This window comes from Gnatocerus cornutus, chromosome 4, assembly GCF_029298725.1.
Source record: "Gnatocerus cornutus isolate USDA-ARS CGAHR chromosome 4, icGnaCorn1.1, whole genome shotgun sequence".
Taxonomy (NCBI): Eukaryota; Metazoa; Arthropoda; class Insecta; order Coleoptera; family Tenebrionidae; genus Gnatocerus; species Gnatocerus cornutus.
Window position 1 is genome coordinate 1,532,801 of NC_142236.1, and position 20,423 is coordinate 1,553,223.

Here is a 20,423-nt window from a genome sequence, read left to right on the forward strand (position 1 = left end):
TAGTTTGAAGAGAAAGAAGCACCCCTCCATTTGTACTCGGTCAGGGCCTACATCAAAATATAGAGACCATCTTGCGAAATTGGGCTAATTAGACACAGCAATGGATGTTTTGGTGGAGGTGAAAGTGAATGAGGAAATTTTGGGGTGTCTAGAGCTTTTTCTGCCCACGAGCGCTACTATTAGATCATTCGTTTTTTATTTCAAGTATTGATTTTAATCGATTAGGGCTAAATTTCGTGTTCCGCCCACGCACAGATTCGAATCTGATGGTGCAAACGCCAATGTTGAAACCGAGAATTCCCCTAATTGTATTCGCAACATCTGTCGTCACTTAACATGTTCAATTTTTACGTTAATTGTATCAGTGAAAGTCATTTAGAAACAATCATTCGCATGAAGATTGTGGAGATTTTCGTTGGAAATTCACGAATCTTGAGCGGAAATGGGAGTTGGGTAATTTCTAACCAGTTCTTTGATTAATCTCAGACTTCACTTTGGTATCTGCGACACATTTACAATGCGAATTGGCGCAACGGACACTAAATTATCTTGCCATTTGGACAAGGCCGATCCGACACCTTCTGTCTTGTTTGGTGATTTTTTAATTGACCATTTTTCATCTTTCACAACTGAAAAATGTGGCATTTTGTAATTTCGGTTAAAGACCGCCATAAATTAGCATTGTTTTACGAGCGCAAATCAAATAATATCAAATGATTAGTTGTTTAGTGTCATTTAAAAGACTTTCGATTCTAGTTATGTGATCCGCAATTGTTAATGAAAATGCGTTTTTATTTGCCGTTCAAATCATCTCGAAAACTTTCTCCTCGTCATGTGATAAAGATTAGGACAATTATTTGCAAGTTATGGGAAAATGCAAACAAAGATTTGACGCGCAGGGTTGCCAACAAAAATTCTATTAGCTTCCACACCCAAAAAGTTAATACGAAAACCGCAAATTAAAAATTGCAATAAACCAAAACGTGTAGCTCTCATTAATTTATCTCAAAAACAATCAAACGCGAGGTTAATTGGGGTTAAAAAAAAACATTTTAACTCGAATCGAATCACTTACACGAATCGTTTAAACGATAAAATCAGTTTTACACAACGCGCCGAAACAAAACGAAATTAATAAATTTGACAACTCCTTAATAAAATCGAACCTTGTCCCATTTTTTCCAAAACTAATAAAATGGGTGTGAAATTCTATCCGAAGTGAATTTACGAAGACAAGATGTGGAACAATAGCGCCCTAATTCCGTCACGTGAAACATAAATCTCTTCGAATTGCACAATTTATTCAAAAAAAGAAATTCTGACAAGGTTAACATGTCGAGACAAAGTTTAAGGTAAAATCGACGCATCATATTCCAAAGAGAAACGTTCAGATTTATTTAACGATCCACAATAACAAATTTGATCGTGAAAAATAGACTTTCTTTCGCGTCTTCCCTTTCTTTTTAAAGGTCAAGTTTAAAGGACGCTATTGTTAACACTTCTGATCACATTGAAGCCACTTAGAATTTTTCTTAGAAAGTCGCGCTGCGTTTTTATTAATTTTTGCGTCTTCCCACAGTCATAATCATAATATTTATGCGGCCCGAACATCTCAATCTCTACACCTCAAGGCACTAAACTTCATAATGATCGCAGTCGAAACACGCATCCATTTCTTTTTCTGCGGTTTTATTAAAATCGCAAGTACCACTTTAAATCTATTGTCTAAGATTCCTCGAGGCGAAGTTTCTAACCAGACAAGGTTGCGCCACAGAAAAATCAGCTAATTGCACTTTGATTAGCTCAGTTATGATTCCAAATTTGAGTTGGATTCGGATGACATTTAAAGAGGTTACGTTGTCACGTGTTATTACAATTACGTAGAGTACTACCTTGAGAGTGGTACTAATCAAGGTAATTGGAAAGTAAACTTTTCGGATTTGGATACATTTCACGTGTGAATGCGAAATCTTCACAGAGAATGGGGAAATCATTATTGATCGGTGTTGCAACTTTAATAGATCGGAATTTGATTTGTTTGAAAAATTTTGGGCGACAAGTGCGACGATGAACACGATCCCAAGTCGAAGGATTTTATGAGCCATTACGCTATTGTCTGAATTGTGAAATTCTTCCATGTAGGCGCTCGGAGACCACTTGTCTTAAATACCAAAGTGTTATTTAATCGTGCTCTAAATTGGTCAATTAGTGCGCCAACATTGTCAAGAATTCCGGGATATGCAAGGATGGCAAGAAAAAAGGTTTTGTTGAGGATTGTCCTTGCTTTCGAAATTTTAATGAGAGGTTCTTGTTCAGTGGAGAAGCTGTCAATTATCTTCATTTGGTGTGCAGGATGCAGACACACCTCTGTGAAGGGGGCTTTATGTAAATGCGCAAAAGGAGCCAATTTGCATTTTTATAAGGACTTGATTTTCGTAGAAAAAAAATCTTTGGAAAATAGGATGTGACGCAATACTGTCAGTGGCTTCAATGTGATCATTTCGACATTTCAAGAGCCCTAATTTTTTTATAGGAATAATAATAACTGCCACCTACATAAGTCAACGACATATCTAGAAACTCGATTAATTAATCTAATTTTATTAATACCAACAACATTAATCCGTAGTGATGATTGCTTTAATTAAAACTCGTTACAAAATCGAGTGGAATCAATAAATTAAAAACTAATCGAGTAGAGAAAAGTTGATATCGGTTTCCTTGTAGATGTTATTAATGATAGTATTCCCCGAAAACGCGCTTGTGTGTTACGAAAGCAAACCTCGTTATGTTCTGTCAATGTAAGAAAGCTCCAAGAATCTGCAGTATTGAAAAAAAGTTTCAAAAATCTAAAAAAAAATTGTATCTTTGGTTGTGTTGGTGCCATAGCGATGAAATTTGGGGAGGTTGCTACTCTTAATTCATTTATTAACTGTGCCAAATTTCAAAATTCTGGAGCAAGAGACTCAGATTATAAAAATTTTCATTTTTTGAACGAACCCAAAAGTTTCAAAATTTGATAAAAAAAAATAGTATTTTTGATTGTGTTGATTCCACTGCGATAAAATTTGGGGAGATTGCTATTTTTAGCTCATTTATTAACTGTGCCAAATTTCGAAATTTTGGATCAAGAGACTCAGATTTTAAATTTCTTTTTTATTTTTCGAACGACTTCAAAAGTTTTAAAATTCAAAAAAAAATGTAATTTTGGTTTTGTTGGTACCACCGCGTTGAAATTTGGGGAGGTTGCTATTCTTAACTCATTTATTACCTGTGCAAAATTTCAAAATTCTAGAGAAAAAGCGTCGAATTTTAAAAATTTTAATTTGTAGGACGAATCCAAAAAGATTCAAAATTCTAAATAAAAATTTGTAACTTTAGGTGAGTTAATGCCACAGGGTCAAAATTTAGGAAGGTTGCTACTCTTAACTCATTTATTAACTGCGCCAAATTTCAAAATTTTCGAGCTACAAACTTGAATTTTTGAAATTTTCATTTTTGGGAGGAACCCAAAAGTTTCATAATTTGATAAAAAAATTGTATCTTTGGGTGTGTTAGTCTCACTGCGTTGAAATTTGGGGGGGTTGCTACTCTTAACTCATTTATTAATTGTGCCAAATTTCAAAATTTTGGTCCAAAAGACTCGGCTTTTAGAAATTTTTATTTTTTGGACGAGCCTCTAAGATTTCAAAATTCTAAAAAAATATCTTTAAAAATAAAAAAATCAATAAAAATTTAAACAAACCAAGGAAAATATTTAAAAAACTATAAAGAAAACTTGAAGACTACATAACTAAGAGAAGAAATTACAAGGAGAGTCGCTAACTTGAACACTAATCGAGTCGATATCGATTTCCTTTTAAAATAATTAATGACAGTATTCCCTAAAACACGCTCGAACCTTGCGAAATCGCCTCTCGTTATGTCCTGTCGTTTGTAATGAAGGCAATAAGTTCCATGCGTGTTGTGTTACAATAAATAAAATATTTCTTGCAAAAGAAATTGCGCATTTTTCATACACTTGCGAAATAATATCATTTAAATGTAAATGGTGCAACGAATTTGGCAGTATATGATCCGTATCGGGCGATCATTATAATATTTGTGATTATTATTAATTTTTATAGCGGATTATGTAATTGGGAACACGTGTTGTAGGTGATTAAAGGCTTGTCTACGAGATAATTTAAATTTTTTTCCATTTCGGTCCCGATCAAAGAACAATTAGTCTTACAACATCGGCGGTGCAATCCAATTAAAAGAACATTCACTCAAAAGTTGCACGGAAACGGAACTGTGATGAAAAACAATAACATATTTCTGATGGTTGAAACTCCCAGGAAGTTAAATTCTTTCACTGAGCTAAATTTGACGTTGATGATTTTGTAATTTATGATAATTTTTCGCGATTTAATCAAGGCGAAGTTTGAGGTAACATTGACACACATGATTAAACAGCTTAATTTATTTGGAATATTTGCGAAGAATTTGCATAAATGCTAATTTTGTCGGTTTGGGCGGAAGGACAAGTGCAGTGTCATTGTTGTAGCTACTTTAAATGAATCTAATAATTAATTTTTTCGGCGGAATTGATTGATGTCGATAGAGAGTAAAAATAAGGTCGAGCTTTTAAGACAGTTATGACTACAAGAATCGGAGTCATAAAGTACAATTAGAAAGCCTGCAATGAATCAAATTTTTCGTCTGACCGGTCTTTTTCAATAAAATGCGGTTTCCACAATTTTTCTACTTTCTATACAATCTTGTTCAATTAAACTACAAGCTGAAGAACAAAGAAAGGACTCGTCCAATCTCGGAGAAAGCGAGAGGATGATCTAAAATATTTTTCATCCTGTGAAGCTGATTTTCCTACATTCCGCCAAGACGTACGATTAGAAATTTAGCTGTTTCCACATGGTGGTTATGACTATTAATTTGACCACGCGGTTGGATATGAAATATTATATCAATTCGAAGTAATTGAGAATTTCGTAAGTTATGTAGGGTATAAATTTATTTAACAGCTTTATCTAATGGGTTTGAGATAAATCTAAATGTTAGAATGTGATTTTACGGCCATTTACGTAAGATACGCATTGATAGTAAACATCAGCACTGCGAATGTAGTCGTTAATTTTTTTCTTTGTTTTATTTAAATTTTAATTGTCTGAAAAGATCTATTAGCATATTTTTAAAACACGCATTAACTCATCAAGAATTTATGTCCCGTGGGCGCAACATTGACTTAATTATGTAGCAAAAAAAGTAAACACTTCAGGTAATAATTAATTATTTTCTCAGACACTTAACTTTAATCGTGCGTGTTCTAAAATTGAGATATATTTAAATTTATGAGCGAAAAGCGCGATGATCACGTTGGAGCCACTGAAAATTTTTGTAAAGTGCGATTTTTGTTGTAAAATTGGTGAGATTTGTGGAATTTGTGAGAAATTTTCATTGAATGAAACGTCCAAAAATCTGGAGTTTGATTAAAAAAAATCTGAAAAACCTCCAAAGAATCTTCAGTGAATTATTTCCAAAAATGTACTGGACAAAAAAATTCCAAAGAATCTCTAAAAAATTAAAAATTAAACCTCCAGAGAATCTGTAAATCAATTCCAAGGAATCTGTAAGAAATTTTCAAGAACTCCAAAGAATTTTAAACATACCTGCTGCAGATAATCTGTAAGAATCAGCAAATAATTTTCAAGGAATAAAAATCTCCGAAGAATAAAAAATAAATTCTACAGAATTTCCAAAGAATTTCTACAAAAAAAAAAAAATTTCAAAGAATTTTCACAGAATTAAAAACCCTTCAGAAAATGTAAAGTAAATTTATTCGAAAAAAACTAAAAGAATAATTCTTCCAAAGATAGCTGAGAAATCAGAAAATTTTAAGAGGAATCTCCAAGTAATCCAGGAAAAATCTTCAAAGAATCATTAAGAAATTAAAAAAAAATCTCCGAAAACACTTCAAGAAATTAAAATTTCCAGGAAATCTGTAAGGATCATCAATAATTTCCAAAAAATCAATGAAAAATCTCCGAATTTTCTTCAAGGAAATAAAAAGTCGTAGAGAACAAGTAAAAAATTTCTAAAAAATCTGCAAAAAAATTTCTAAAAAATAAAAAATCATCCAAGAATTTCCACAGAATGAGAAAACCTAGAGAAAATGTATAAAAAATCGGCAAGCAAATTTATCCGCAAAAAAAAATTTTCCAAAGAAATTATAAGAAATTTCCAAGTACATAATCCAGGAAAAATTTCCAAAAAATCTTCACGGAATTTCAACAACCTCCAGGATTTATATAAAGATCAGCAAATAATTTCCAAGAAATCTATGAAAAATCTCCGAATTTACTTCAAGGAATTAAAAAATCGTAGAGAACAGGTAAAAAATTTCTAAGAAACCTGGAGGGCAATTTTAAGGATTAAAAAATCTTCAAAAGATTTCCACAAGACTAAAAAACCTCCAGACAATGCACAAAAAAATCGGCAAGCAAAGTTATCCACAAAAAATCTTCATGGAACTGAAAATTCAAGAAATAAATCTTCAAAAGATGCCTAAGAAGTTTAAAAAGAATTTGTAAAAATTTTATAAAGAATTTCCAAGTAATTTAAGAAAAATCTCAAAATACTCTTCAAGAAATTAAAAAATCGTAGACAAAAAGTAAAAAATTTCTACAAAATATGCCAAAAGATTTCTTTAAAGAATTTCCACAGAATAAGAAAACCTCCAGAATGTATAAAAGAATGTATAAAAAAAATCAACAAGCAAAGTTATCCACAAAAAATCTTCACAAGACTAAAAAAGCTCCAAGAAATAAATCTTTAAAGGATGCCTAAAAAGTTTAGAAGAAATCTGTGAAAATTTTGGAAGAATCTCCAAAGAATCTTCAAGGAATTTCAAAAAACCTCCAGAAAATCTCTGGATCCGCAAATAATTTTCAAGGAATTTATGAAAAATCTCCAAAAATACTTCAAAGAATTAAAAAATCGTATAAAACCTTAAATAAGTTCTAGAAAATTTGCAGAAAAATTTCTAAGAAATAAAAAATTTTCAGTTTCCACAGGATTAGAAAACCTATAAAACATTTTTTACGAAAGCGAGGGATTTCCAAGTAATCCAGGAAAAATCTCCAACGAATCTTCAAAAACAATTTTAAGTGGCTTCAATGTGGTCATGACTATTTGAAATAAAACAGCAAAATTTCAAAGAAATGTGACAATTGCATAATACGCGTTTGATAATATTCTTGTTGCCGCAATATCTCGAATTGATTTCTATAAAACTAGTCGTGATTAATAAATTAATTATACTTAATACCTACACTAATTAAAAATGTAACTGCAGTAAAACCAAGAAAACTGAGCCAAAGCACTAAAATTGCAAATTTATGATAATCGATTGCTCCGAATTTGATAATCCACAATGCGATTTTTTCAATTCTCCTCCAGCAACAACATAATTATTCCACATTCTCGTTAAATTACAACCGGAATAGCTGCTCAATAAATGGTGCAACGTGCACCGTTTGTGAATCACATGATGGAAAAGAGTGAAAGGAGTTCGCTCGTGATGCGCCATATAAATGACAAGTAAAAATCTTATCGGAAGATAATTGTCCAATAAATTATTATCAAAAGAACCATCAAATCTCCACATTTCGGTCCACTTTACATAACGATTACAAAATGCACCGTATAACCTTTAAAATGCAGAACGCGGAGAGTCTACGAAATGTTGATTTTTTATAAATAAATCATTCCGTGGACGTAAAAATCCGGTGTTACGTCGGCTGGCCTCGACAACCGGACTTCTGAGAAGGCAACTGTGATACGCCCTGGGATTATGTCACAAAATGGGCATTCTGAGCCTTAAGGATGTGAAACTAGTAAACGGCGTGTGCTGTTAGATTTCTTAATGTAAAACAATGAGACTCCATTGCGCCAGATTCCGGAGGGTAAATTCTTATATAACTGTGCTTGGAGGAATTTGACCAAGAGCTGACTCAAGGAGTAATTAAAATCTTCATGGTCTCAAATAACACTCTACAATTATGATAATTACGCAAGGATCCTCTGAAAATCACTTCTAATTATTGTAAAAAGCGTTGCAAGAGAGTTTGGCGCAATCCGCAAAAATTACATCAGATTCCGAAACATATGGCTTTCGAGCGACGATTTCCGGTCACTCTCTCATCTCGGAATTTCACCACGAAACTAGAAGAGACACGTAGGTGGTTCATTCGATATTTTTGGTTTTGTTATTTCTGCATTCTTCTCAAGCCCATGCAATTGACCCAGAAACGCACGCATTTTTCGCAAACCCCCCAAGATCGATTTCGCACGTTTGGCAATTATCCGAGCCGCACATAAAACAGTGAAAGTGTAAATCGAGATTCTGGATTCAAGAACTAGCTTCTAATTATTCTTGCACAAGAAATGAATATCCCACACGTTGTAACAATGGATTAACTCAAGCCAAGAATTGAAATTCCGCGGAAACTTCGTTCTCCTTTTCGGGTGGAATTATCGGCCCTAATTCGTTCCATTACAAAACTTGTAGGTGTGCCTGCAAAAGTGCCAACCAGACACACAACTGGGGCACGAGGAATCGTATTGAACATTACCCAATCGACGCGTAGGTTCGCGATTGTTCAATTGAAATTCTAAACATACACCTGTAGAAAAATCAGGTCTATTCGAACTCGTTTCGTGTCGGAAAAATCGACAAAAGTCACTCCGAAATTGGGTCAATCGGAGTGCAAATTGAGATATTGCCTCATTAGAAGCTAAAAAAGTGGATTTAATTACTGCCAGAGAGATGATTAGTTACTCTCAAAATGGTTAAGCAATTGCTGTTTAATTGCAGCGAGTTTGGGGAGAAATTTTACGCTTGAAGTGGAATAATACATTTTGGACAGGTGTTAGTTTGCGTAAGTAAGTACTGAGTATTTGGGTTAGTCATTTTTCATTCGCACAGCAGGAAAAATCGCACTGAAATATTTAGGTAAGTAGGCAACCAGTTAAACTACTTTTTACAATCATATCTGTATTAATAACAATAGCATGATAAATCGCCCGCTTTACTTTCTACAAACTGAGAATTTCATAACTAAGATGCCAACATTTTTCAATTTTTTTACTTTCCCTCGGTTTCTAAACAATTTCAGATTTATCGTTCGATATTATGTGACTGATGAGTGAATGGCTGCTGAGATGGGCTTATTATCGCGTTAATAACGTATTAAATTCTTACATTTGTTGTTGCAAGTGAGCGGAAAATGGAGAAATTCGGAAGAGGCGACATTTCTAATTATAGTTCGAAGAGCATGAATTAATCATCTCAAACGAGTCTGTTTTATAGGCCTACTTCAGAGCGGTCTTTTCACTCGGAACCAACATGATGCGACAATTTTATTTCCACCCGTATAGCTGCGATTTTATTGCACTTTCCACTAATTCCGGAAAGGGAAAGTTGACAAGAAAAACTGGAAAACTGGTCTTCATCGATCCTTTGAATGTTTGAGATTCTTCTTGGAATCGGCTTCAGCAACTCTAAATTTCAAACTCTAGGTGTTAAAGCAGAATTAAAAATTTCAGAACTGAAAATTCACTTTCCGGAAGTCTAAACGCTTCTACTTCACTTATTTATTGGCGTACGGCAAAATTTCGCCCAGTTTTGGAAACCACGTAAAATTCTGCGTAAAATAAGCACCATACTTTAATATTGCTGCATAATTAAGCGAGATAGTGACCGTGTCTGAATTAGAGACCGCAAGGCAGCTAAGTTCTAAATTGAAATAATAAAAATATTTTGAAGACTAGTCAAAATTTTGCCACTTTTTTAATTAGTAATTTTTGTAGTTTAAGCGCCAGTACAATGAAATTTAAGGGAGTTACTTTTTTACTTGTTTTTCCACTGTGCCAACATACAAATTTATAGAACAAAAAGCAAAGTTTCTTGAGAAGATACGTAAATTAACCAAAAAGGCAGAAACTTAGTATTTTCCTTAGTACCTTAGTACCTAGTAGTGCTGCTACTTATAGGAAGGTACATTTCAATTGCTTATTTTTTCCATAATTAAAAAGCTTTTAAATACCGCGAGTAATACTTTGATACTTTGATACTATATTCGTTTAATTATTTTGTAAATTTGTTGTCTATTTTGTTTATAGGGGGAACTGAAATTTTAACTTTCTTTATCAAAAATTGTAATGTTGGTACTTTTAACTCTAGAACAATAAAATTTAGAGGAATTACTGGACTTCAATACTAAAAAAATAAAATTTCGAAAGAGGAGCTTGAGATCTATCAACTGGCCAAATATCAGATCGATAGGGCAAATAGTGTACGAGGGGCGATCGAAAAACAAAAATATTAAAATTTTTCATCGATTGAGTCGAACATTTTTTTTTGCCCAAAAAATTGACCATCGAATTTTCGACTTTTGAGGGCGGATTCTACAGTAAAATGCACCGACAAAAACGCTGGTGAAACCGTTTCAAAAAATCTTTTGTAGTAATTTTTATCGCTCACAACTCAGTTATTTTTGGACCGATCTTAACGAATTTTACTTTTTTATACTTTAATATTGCTCCAAAAGTAAGAGATATAGCTATTTCGGAATTTGAACATAGTAATCAATTTTTCAAAAAAATTCCAACTTTTGACTTTTGGAAAACCTAAAAACGAGTTCTTAGCTGAAAAATCGCGGGAAAAACGATGTCGAAAACCATTTCTATTCATCTGTTGTAGTTTCGAAGATATCGAGCTTTAAATATTCGAAAAATGAAAATCACATAGTCGAAGCTTTAAACGCTCTCAACTCGGTTATTTGTTACCGGATGTGAATTTCAAGCACAGATTTTAAATCTGTGCAAAATGAGCACCAATAGTTTCCGGTTAACACGTAAATAGGCGAGATATCGACTTAAAAGTTTGTACTTACCGGCGCAGCTCCTTCCCAACTCTGCAACACAGCTAGTAGAAAAAGTTGTGTTCGTAACTTTCCAAAATCTTGTATTTCATTCTAAAAATGAAAAACCTTGAGCTCGTTTCGGTTTTACGCAACAGTAACTTACTGAGCTCTTTCCAAATTTGGACGTCATAGGAAATTTGATTCCGACGTAATCTCTTGGAATTCAAAGGATCATTGACTTGTTCTGACGTCAATAGGAGTAGGATCAAGACAGGTTTGACGTAAAACCCTGAAAGTATTTTCTAATATTTACTGTTTAAAATAAAGACAAAAGCTTCATGAAATCGCAATTAACATAACAAATGGAACCTGTAGAAACAAAGACATCATAAAAATGACTTCATTATTACATTTTATAAATAATTTAAATATTCACTTTAAGTCTATACAATAATCTAAATCTACAGATCTACATCTATGGTCAATTAACAATTAGAACACTATAAAAGAAGAAAGTTCAGTGGCAGCTTGATAAATGCCTAAGTCATGTACTATGTTTTAATTTAGTTGAAAACATAAACCAATCGCACCCCAGGTCAGACATGCACAGATCGGAGTGTTTTCGCAAATGCTCTTTTCCAAATAGATTCTTTTTCGTAAACACAACACAAGGTGTCGAGTGAAAACAAGTCTAGCGGGAACAGAACCTTTCACTCTACACAATATTGCAGTAGTACCAACTGAGGTCACTACTGTGATCTGTACAGGCTGACCGTAACCGCCGTATCCTTAAACAAGTGCCACTTCCAATAGCACCCGCAACAGGTTCTGGACTGGAGGAACTACAGAATTAAGGAGAGCTACAACAGAGAAAGAACGGTTAAGGGAGGAAGGTTAGGTCGAAGGCCGTCAATCGAGGCGGAGAACCTTGGGCTTCTCCCAGGTGAAGTCGTCGCGGCCGAAATGACCATACGTGCTCGTCTTCTGGTAGATTGGCTGCCGAAGGTTCAACTCCCTGCAAGAAAAACCGTCTTAATCCCTAATCAAACCACAAAAGACGTGACTTCACACGACGACACCTCAGAATGGTGTGTTAACATCACAAGCAATCAAAAGTAGCAAATAAAAGAGCATCATAGGCGAGTTAAAACACTCGGAAATAAACGTGAACTTACTTGACGATTTTCCCTGGTCGGAGGTCGAAGTTGTTCTTCACGACAGAGAGCAACTGTTTCTGCGTCAGTTTGGAAGTTCCGTAATCAAAGACAGTGATCGACAAAGGTTCAGCGACTCCGATGGCGTAAGCGACTTGAACTAGGCATCTTTTGCAAAGTCCGGCTTTGACGAGAGATTTGGCGACCCAGCGAGCCGCGTACGCCGCAGATCTGTCAACTTTGGTGAAGTCTTTTCCGGAGAACGCGCCACCACCATGGGCACCCCAACCCCCGTAAGTATCGACGATGATCTTGCGACCGGTGAGGCCCGCGTCACTCTGAAACAATCAAATTTGAGGACACGAAGACACACAAAGGTGAGGATTGAAGTTGACCAGACGCATCAGATTGGTGTTGACATCATCGCAGTCAAGAGTAGCAAATACTTAAGAACATCATCTGATGGTAACAATAGAAGAGAAGTGGGGAGATACAGACCTGGGGACCTCCGATGATGAAGACGCCGCATGGATTGATATGCACTACTGTTTGGTTGTCCAGGTACTGCTCAGGAATGACCGATTTGATGACTTTGTTGAGGATTTCCTCGCGGAGCTCGTTGAGGGAGATCTTTTCGCTGTGTTGTACTGAGACTACCACTGTGTGGACTCTTTGGGGGATGCAGGCGCCGTGGTCAAAGGAGTACTCGCAAGTAACCTAGAAACTAATGGTGAGACGTGCATCGAAAGACCTCCAGAAACGTACTTGTGTCTTGGAATCCGGACGCGCCCACCAAAACTGTCCGTTTCTTCGCAGCTCGGCGATCTTGTGGTTAAGTCTGTGCGCTAAAACGACCGTCAACGGCATGCATTCTTCCGTTTCGTCTGTGGCGTAACCGAACATCAAGCCCTAGCGAAAAGAGAGTTAGCTGGGGGAGTTAACGATGGTGATGATGTCCGATGAGCATTGCCCTTGTCTAAAATCGTTTAGATAGGAACGCCTATTGCCACCGAGTTAATTTTGCACACTTAAAGTACATTCCTGCGCATCGAGAGCACAGGAATGTGGACATTGATATGTGCAAAACGATAACCTATGTTGAGCTGACAATCGCATGAGATAAGCTGGAATGCTAGCTGGTCTTTTCAACTTAAGACGACTGTCACATGAAGCCCCAATAAAATCGTTTTGTTCGGACAAATCCGACTTTACTGCGTAACATGCTGTTATTATTCCAAACCCGATCTAAATCTACATGACTGCAAGGGAAATTCACCTGGTCACCAGCGCCGACTTCTTCTTCTCTTCGGTTTTCGTGAACACCTGCTGCTATATTTGGGGACTGCTGCTGCAGGGCCAACAACACATTGCACGTCTTGTAATCAAAACCTGCGTAAAACCGGGCATGCATTAATGGAAACCGTCTTGCAGTCGAAATTAGTACAGAACATGGAAAATTACACGAAGCGAACAAGCCAAACATGCATGAGAAGCAGTCATGATTTCCCCTAATTTCCAAATTTTGAGTTGGTATACCTGATCACCCGCACCGAGATCTAGTTCTTCTCTGTTTTGGAAAACACCGATTGCTATGTTTGGAGACTGCTGTTCTATTGCCACCAGAACATTGAGAGTTCGCCAGTCCAAGCCTAATCAAGTGGAAACTAATCATCTTTTCTCGAGAATTTCACACATGCATCTCGTTAGCGTTTATAGGAGTTACAAGGGAAGAGGCAGTTAGAAGACAGGAGAGAGTACTTACCTTTGGAGGAATCATCATAGCCGATGTGTTCAACAGTGTCCCGGACGACCTTCTGGTAATCCACGACTGCCTTCGAGGTGATTTCTCCACAGAGGAGGATCATACCGGTCTTGGTCACCGTTTCTACAAAACGAAAATTAAGAAAAAAGTCAAAGCTGGGAGTCCCTCAACTTACCACAAGCGACTTTGGCGTCAGGATCCTGCTGCAAATGGGCATCCAGGATCGCGTCACTGATTTGATCGCACATTTTATCTGCAAAAACAAAGAAAGTGAGTCTGATGGTTCATTTTCCATGGTGTTTTTTGACCGACATTCATTCCATCGCCGATACGAAAATAGCAGTGGGTGCAACGGTTTCTCATCATTGGCACAGTGCCTTTGGCACTCTTCTGGTCAGTATTACAGTAAAAATATTTCCAAGGATACTGGCGCTATGCAAGTATCGGCCGAAATAGTGTGTGAAATGAGAATCAATCGAACAATTTACGTTGTTTAAACGCCGAGACGCAATAAATAATTGTCTAATCGATTGATTTAGCAGTGTCTCGGTAAATAATGAATGAAATTGTTATTACTACCTCGCTAATTAGAGTGGCATCGTGAATATTTTAGATTATTTGATACCTGTGATAACGTTTTGGGGCAACAATAATAAACGTAATCCGTGAACTGATAAGAGAATGAGTTTTTCGTGCCCACTCACAAAATTCTAGGGCGAAATAAACAAAAGTTTTGGAATTTTTATTGGAAGATCCACCCATTCCTTACAACAAAATTGAGAATCTGATTAAAATCCCAAAAAGAATTAATTGATTGCTTCGCCTCGTCTCTATCAACACTTTTTATAACAAAAAACGCTCCCGCATAACCAACTCCATTCCCACTGTTCTCTCATTGGCTAGATGTTGAAAATGCTCGTTTATTGGAAAAATTTCTGAGCTAATTAAGTTATGCACAAAAAACAATCATTGGATGCTTATGACAAGAAGGGTACGAAAAAAAAATAAATTGAGCCGTAGTTTTGTTGCGCAACTTTTGCGTTGTTTAAAATGTGGCCAATCATAACATTTCAATCTAAATCTTCTGTTAGTTCAAAAATTTGAATTTATCTGAAAGACGGAGACAATTTTAGAAGAAATTAATTAACGCATTTGCGAATTTTGTGCCCATAAAAACAAAATGAAGTCAATTTCATCGATTTAAAAAAATCTAAAGGTCGCAGGTAAGTCTAGAGAAGAAATAATGAACTGTTTTAAATTTTTTGGCCTTTTATGACTCAAAAAAGTCGTCAAGTTCCACAAGCTTGACAAATTTGAAGAACAATTAAATACGTGACTCTTCATGACTAGAATGTTTTGAAAATGAAATTGAAAACTCAAAATGGTCCAGGTTCGTCAGTTTCACCAATTTGTAGACGTCAAAAGGTCATAATAAATAGGAAAAAAAAAAAGAAAATGTGCGAATTTTCATTATTTCCAAACTTGGGCTTATACAGTGACGGCCAATATAAAGTGGTGCTATTGAACGACATGGTAATCCAAAAATTAAACTGTTGAACTACTAATAGGACGTTAGAACTACCAATAATAGACACTTGATAATTATTAACCTACAAGAGGTGATCTGTGCCTACAATGGAAAGGTGTTTTGTAAATTTAGCATGCATTTAAAAAAGTAAAAGAAAATAAGCAAATCACTGAATAAGTACAACTGAAGTATGCATAATTGTCATTTTTTTCATTTGATTTATTTATGTCATTGTTAAAACTGCGATAATTAACATTATCCCTTCTTTGAAAGCTCGTTTTACACAGCTCAATTTTTGAAAAAATGTCCCGCTTGATTTAGGCTGCCACTGTTAATTTTTTCGGATAAAAAAAACAAAATAAGTTAACTGCGTGGATACAAGAAAATCAAAAAGTGGTTTCAATGTGATCAAAGACAATAAACTAATTAAAATCACATGATATAGCCCGATATTGACCTAAAATCTCGCGAGCAAAGCGGCGATAATCCTCTATCTAGGACAATCGTAAAATATCCGCAATGATAATATTAACAAACAACAAAATACAATTTCTAACAACGAAAATTGTGGAATTTCCGATCGTTTTTTCATTTCCGGTTCTGCATAAAACTTGTTTGGACAAGACCGAACAAGTTTTTTTACAATGAGCAAAATCTTTTGTTAATAACAACACATTTCTGAACGTGTTAGAACCTGCGCAACTGGTTTGAAATCGGTTAAAAATCTCAAATTCTAACATGAAACCCCCTCTGCGTATGCAACCCACAATACATCATTACAGTATAACCCCAGAAACATGAGACGACCACATGTTTCCTAAATATGAAGAAAACCGCAAAACTTATAATTACACGAGTGAAAAACCATGGGGGCCTCCTAACGGAGTCATAGCTATTAAGGGTTGGGGGCAACACCCCCCCCCTGGCAACCTCCCCACAATTACATAAAAGGAAGTAACCGCACTTACGTACGATTAGGTTAATGCGTAGTTGCAAAAAATTGTTTTTTTTATTTTCCACGTGGTGGAAGCGCCGCCATGGACGCGCCAACCCCACGCGGTGTTTCGCAACTCTGTCTAATATTGGGTAAGGCCAGTCCGGATTCCGCCGGATCAGTTTGTTATTGTTTCGCAACGTTGTTTCTCCCCTTTTTGGGTCCGGAAAAGTGTTGAAACGGCCTCTGCGCAAAGCGTGCATGCCGGTAGCCATGTTCTTTGAAAACAAAAATATACCAACCTGGATGGCCTTCGCCCACGGATTCGGATGTGAAAAGGAAATTCGAGCCATCTTCCAATTCGTACATGCTGTTATGCCCGTTGGTATAACCGTTGGTCAACGACGTTTCCGGCATTTCTTGCACTAAACTGAACCTTGGTCCAACACTGACACAACCTACTACAACTTTTGTGGAAAAGAGAACGCGATGGAGGGAGTTGGGTACTTTTATAACTCGTGCGTCTTCACGTGGTCTTGACGATCGATCTGGTTGGTTGAAACCAGCGGGAAATCTGAAATTTAGAGAGTTCAGTCGGTGGTGATGTATGGTTTGTTTGGACGGGAAATTAGGGGTGGAGGTGGATCGATATTGTGCGTGAGAGGGATGCGCGGAGGGTGTTTGTTTGGGTTTGGGGAAACGGGGGTTAATTGACCTTTCATCAGAAAATATAGTTCAATGCAAACGGTTTCTAGGACTTGCTGATGCCACAATCGCGGAAAAATGCGATGACTTTGAAAAATGGAACAATGGCAGATAAACACAAATAATAAAAATGGAAAAATCTGCAACGAAGGATTTCATATTTTGTTGTTCCAAGCAAAAAGTACCTAATATCTCTGTTTACATGCTGATAAATGTGATTCATGCGCTCAAACCTTCGAAATCGTTTCCTAGTTCTAAATACAACAAAAATCAATAATTTAGTTCATGAGAAAAGATGGAAAAAACACTAAATAAAGAACTTAAAATTTAAATAACACTGGGCAACAATTTCAAAATAATTTTCTCTGCCATTAGTAATTTGCATCATTTCTAGTTAAGCTGAGTTGGCTTAATCTACAGTTATGATAACAAAAATGCCAAATTGGTATCGGTTTTTGAAATAATTGAAAAAGATTTTTTTTTAACATTGGTAAATGTATGCCACTAAAATAGTTATTTGTGTACCAAGGCCAAAAAGTATTTCTTTTTTGGCCGAGCCTTTTTTTAATGGCCGAGGCCAGAAAGAAGGCGAGGGCAAAATGGCACTTTTTGGCCGTGATCACACACAAGATTTTTTAGGCGATATTAAATTTACAAGTTAATTAATTTTTATTTATGATTTATTGATTTAATCATTTATAACAACTGAATAATTCTAAATATTTATAAATCCTTCAGAAGAGTGCATATTTTCTTTATTTACATTTGCAGTTTCGGCATGTGTAGCTTCACAATTTGTATGAATTAGGTTTGATGTAGGTTTGATGTGCTTTTTGATGTTGTAACCAACAGTAACCAATAGAAACTTTTTATGGTCATTTTTAAATTTTACTCACTTTAATTCGTGAGATTTGATTATCCACACTTATGGCGCAAAATGCCTGTTGATTGATTGATAGAAATAATCCAAATAACACAAAAATTTAGCAATGTAATCTAAAAGTAAAAAATTTTAATAGCAATGAAGCTCAAGTTTGGTATCTTTGCACTCGCAGAATTAAAAATGGACAGAAGAGGCAAATTTTAGAATTTTTTATTCAAAGATCCTCCCTTTCTTCACAACAAAATGGAGAATCTCATTGAAATCGAATTAAAACTCAAAAAACAATTATTCATTGGCTGGCTCCGTTCTTATTAAAGTAGTTTTTATAACAAACAAATGCTCACACACACCCAACTCCAGCGTAACTTTTTGTTTATTGGCTAGAACTCCCAAATGCTGATTGGACACATTTCTACGCTAATTAAGTCACGAACAAAAAAGAATCAATTATTGGACGCTAATAACGAAAACACACAAAACAAACGAAATGTAGCAACGAATTTGTTGCGCAACTTTTTCATTGAAGGAAAAGACAAAAAACGTTTAACATTTGTGTCAAATTACAGAATTATACAGCAAAAAACACTGTAGAAACTAAAACTAGATAGTGTTATCTCTTCTAACACATTTTCTAACTCTTGCAGTCAACAAATGACTCGGCAAAAATTCAAAAATTCGTCCTCAAACGCTCAAGATATCAATTTATTTACATTCATGGCTGCAAGTAGTGTTCAAAATTTTTATCACCTTCAAAGGCTATCGGACTTCCGTTTATCGTTGGTTTCTTAACCATTCGGTTATCACTGTACGTTTTTACATTACATCACATAATATATTTTACATTAATATTTTCGAAATAAATTGGTTTTAAAAAAAATCCGACCTTTGGGGTTATCCACCGAAAAGTTTGGAGGTCATGAACTTCCAAGTGATTACCGGTAGAAGCTGGTTCTTTTTCGCCGGTAACCACTTTGGTCACTCATAGGAAAAAAGAAGCGAAGACACTAGAGGGTTCGTTACAAGCCAAAACTCGCAGAATTTTTTTCGAAATAAAATTTTGAAATTAAGTCCCCAATCAAATGTTAAATGTAGAAAGAAGAGGTAATTTTCTCTTACTCAAAGTTTTTGCAGAACTTAGCAGATTCGGTTATCGCTTCTTCGACGAATCACTGGTCACTAATTAGAACGTTGGAGCGTAGAGCGTGAGCGAGCTCTTGTGTTGGAATGTCGCAAAGGGTGAGCTTATCGCGGCTTTTTATATTTCATCTAGAGATGATGAAAGACTTGGTTTTGTTGTGCTTAACTGATTGTGGTAAAGCTGTAAAAATAAACGTATTTCAATTGCAAAAATGGAGACAAATGGGGCACAATGCGACGTAGCTAACACGCTATTTCGGTACTGTCTTAAGTTGTTTTTCAAATCGATTCTCAATCACTGACGCGCTAAGATGTTGGATTTTTGGTTACCTCACTGTTTCCATGCACTTATTGGTTCTCTATTTCACAATTTTTGTTTTCTGTTTTAATAGCAAATCGGTTTTTACTGACCTTTCTGGAGGATATCAATTGGTACATTCCAGATTCACGAAATTGCTATATTTTGTAAGTAATTGTGCAATGATCTCCAAAACATTTCTGATTACTTTTGTGTGGTAACAATGAGCAAACAATTATGAGGTGATCCGGTAGGAAAGTGCCTTTGGTTGCCTTTCTGAATAAAAATTTGACTTTTTTGTGCTTGTGAACAACATTTTATGGAGCCCTAAATCACGTCAAGTTTGTTGTTTTGTAGTCCGTTGGCAGCAAGTGGTCAACATACTCTTTGCCAAGGTCAATGGTAAAATTTCGGCTCTGTTGTAACAATAGCGATAATATTTTATTTATAACTTTATGAACCAGATTTTCAGAATCTACGAATTTCTGAACGTTCAAAATTGCCCCAAAATTGCGATCCCTTCAGGTTAAAGCTTAGAATCTTACTCTGGTTTCTCTCCTCTTCGAGCAAACAAAGAGAGTCCCCTACGACTCAGTGTGTTGCCTCAGAGCTCTGAAGAAACAGAAGCCCCAACTCCAATATTCCAAATTGGAACTCTAACTACATCCGAGTTTCTGGATCAGAAGAGAATTTCCGTTGCGTCTCCTTATAAAAGGAGGGGTCTTGTCCAAAGGAGCTCCCTGGGGGCACTTCTTTTATCTAACATGAATTAAAAAATAAGAGAAAATTAACCACATGTTATCTTTTTACCTCTTTTACCACCTAAACAGTCTGAATTGACTGTTTTCAGTCAGAATTTCGAAAAAAATTCAAACGACAAAGCGTTAATATAACCTCACTTTCGCCGCACCAAAAACCCCAAAATCTGTACTCAAGTGATCCCAATGTGAGCCTTCTGTTTACATTTTCATAAAAAACCAACAGAACTCGCGAGTTTTCCTGTATTTTTAACAAAAAAATCGTAAAAATTAAACACTTTTAAACTTTTTTGACACCCTTTAGGGACACTATGCACACCAACTTACATCACCAAAATC

At 35.7% G+C, this 20,423-nt stretch overlaps 1 protein-coding gene across 2 annotated transcripts; it reads right to left on the reverse strand.

Moving 5' to 3' along the window:
- Positions 1-11,221: 11,221 nt before the first annotated feature.
- On the reverse strand, positions 11,222-19,272 carry Sam-S (S-adenosylmethionine Synthetase). 2 transcript variants are annotated; one of them, XM_088033610.1, is made up of 9 exons: positions 19,008-19,272; positions 16,606-16,877; positions 14,017-14,094; positions 13,842-13,964; positions 13,356-13,468; positions 12,845-12,988; positions 12,578-12,796; positions 12,101-12,417; positions 11,222-11,940 (listed from the first exon to the last, which is right to left on the reverse strand). In XM_088033610.1, exons 2-9 carry the CDS (start codon positions 16,718-16,720, stop codon positions 11,835-11,837), a joined length of 1,215 nt encoding a protein of 404 aa, XP_087889736.1. In that variant the 5' UTR covers positions 16,721-16,877; positions 19,008-19,272; the 3' UTR covers positions 11,222-11,834. The 2 variants fall into 2 exon arrangements, with proteins under 2 accessions (XP_087889736.1, XP_087889735.1); XM_088033609.1 differs by lacking the exon at positions 13,356-13,468 and adding an exon at positions 13,616-13,728 and having other exon boundaries at positions 19,008-19,271.
- Positions 19,273-20,423: the final 1,151 nt, after the last annotated feature.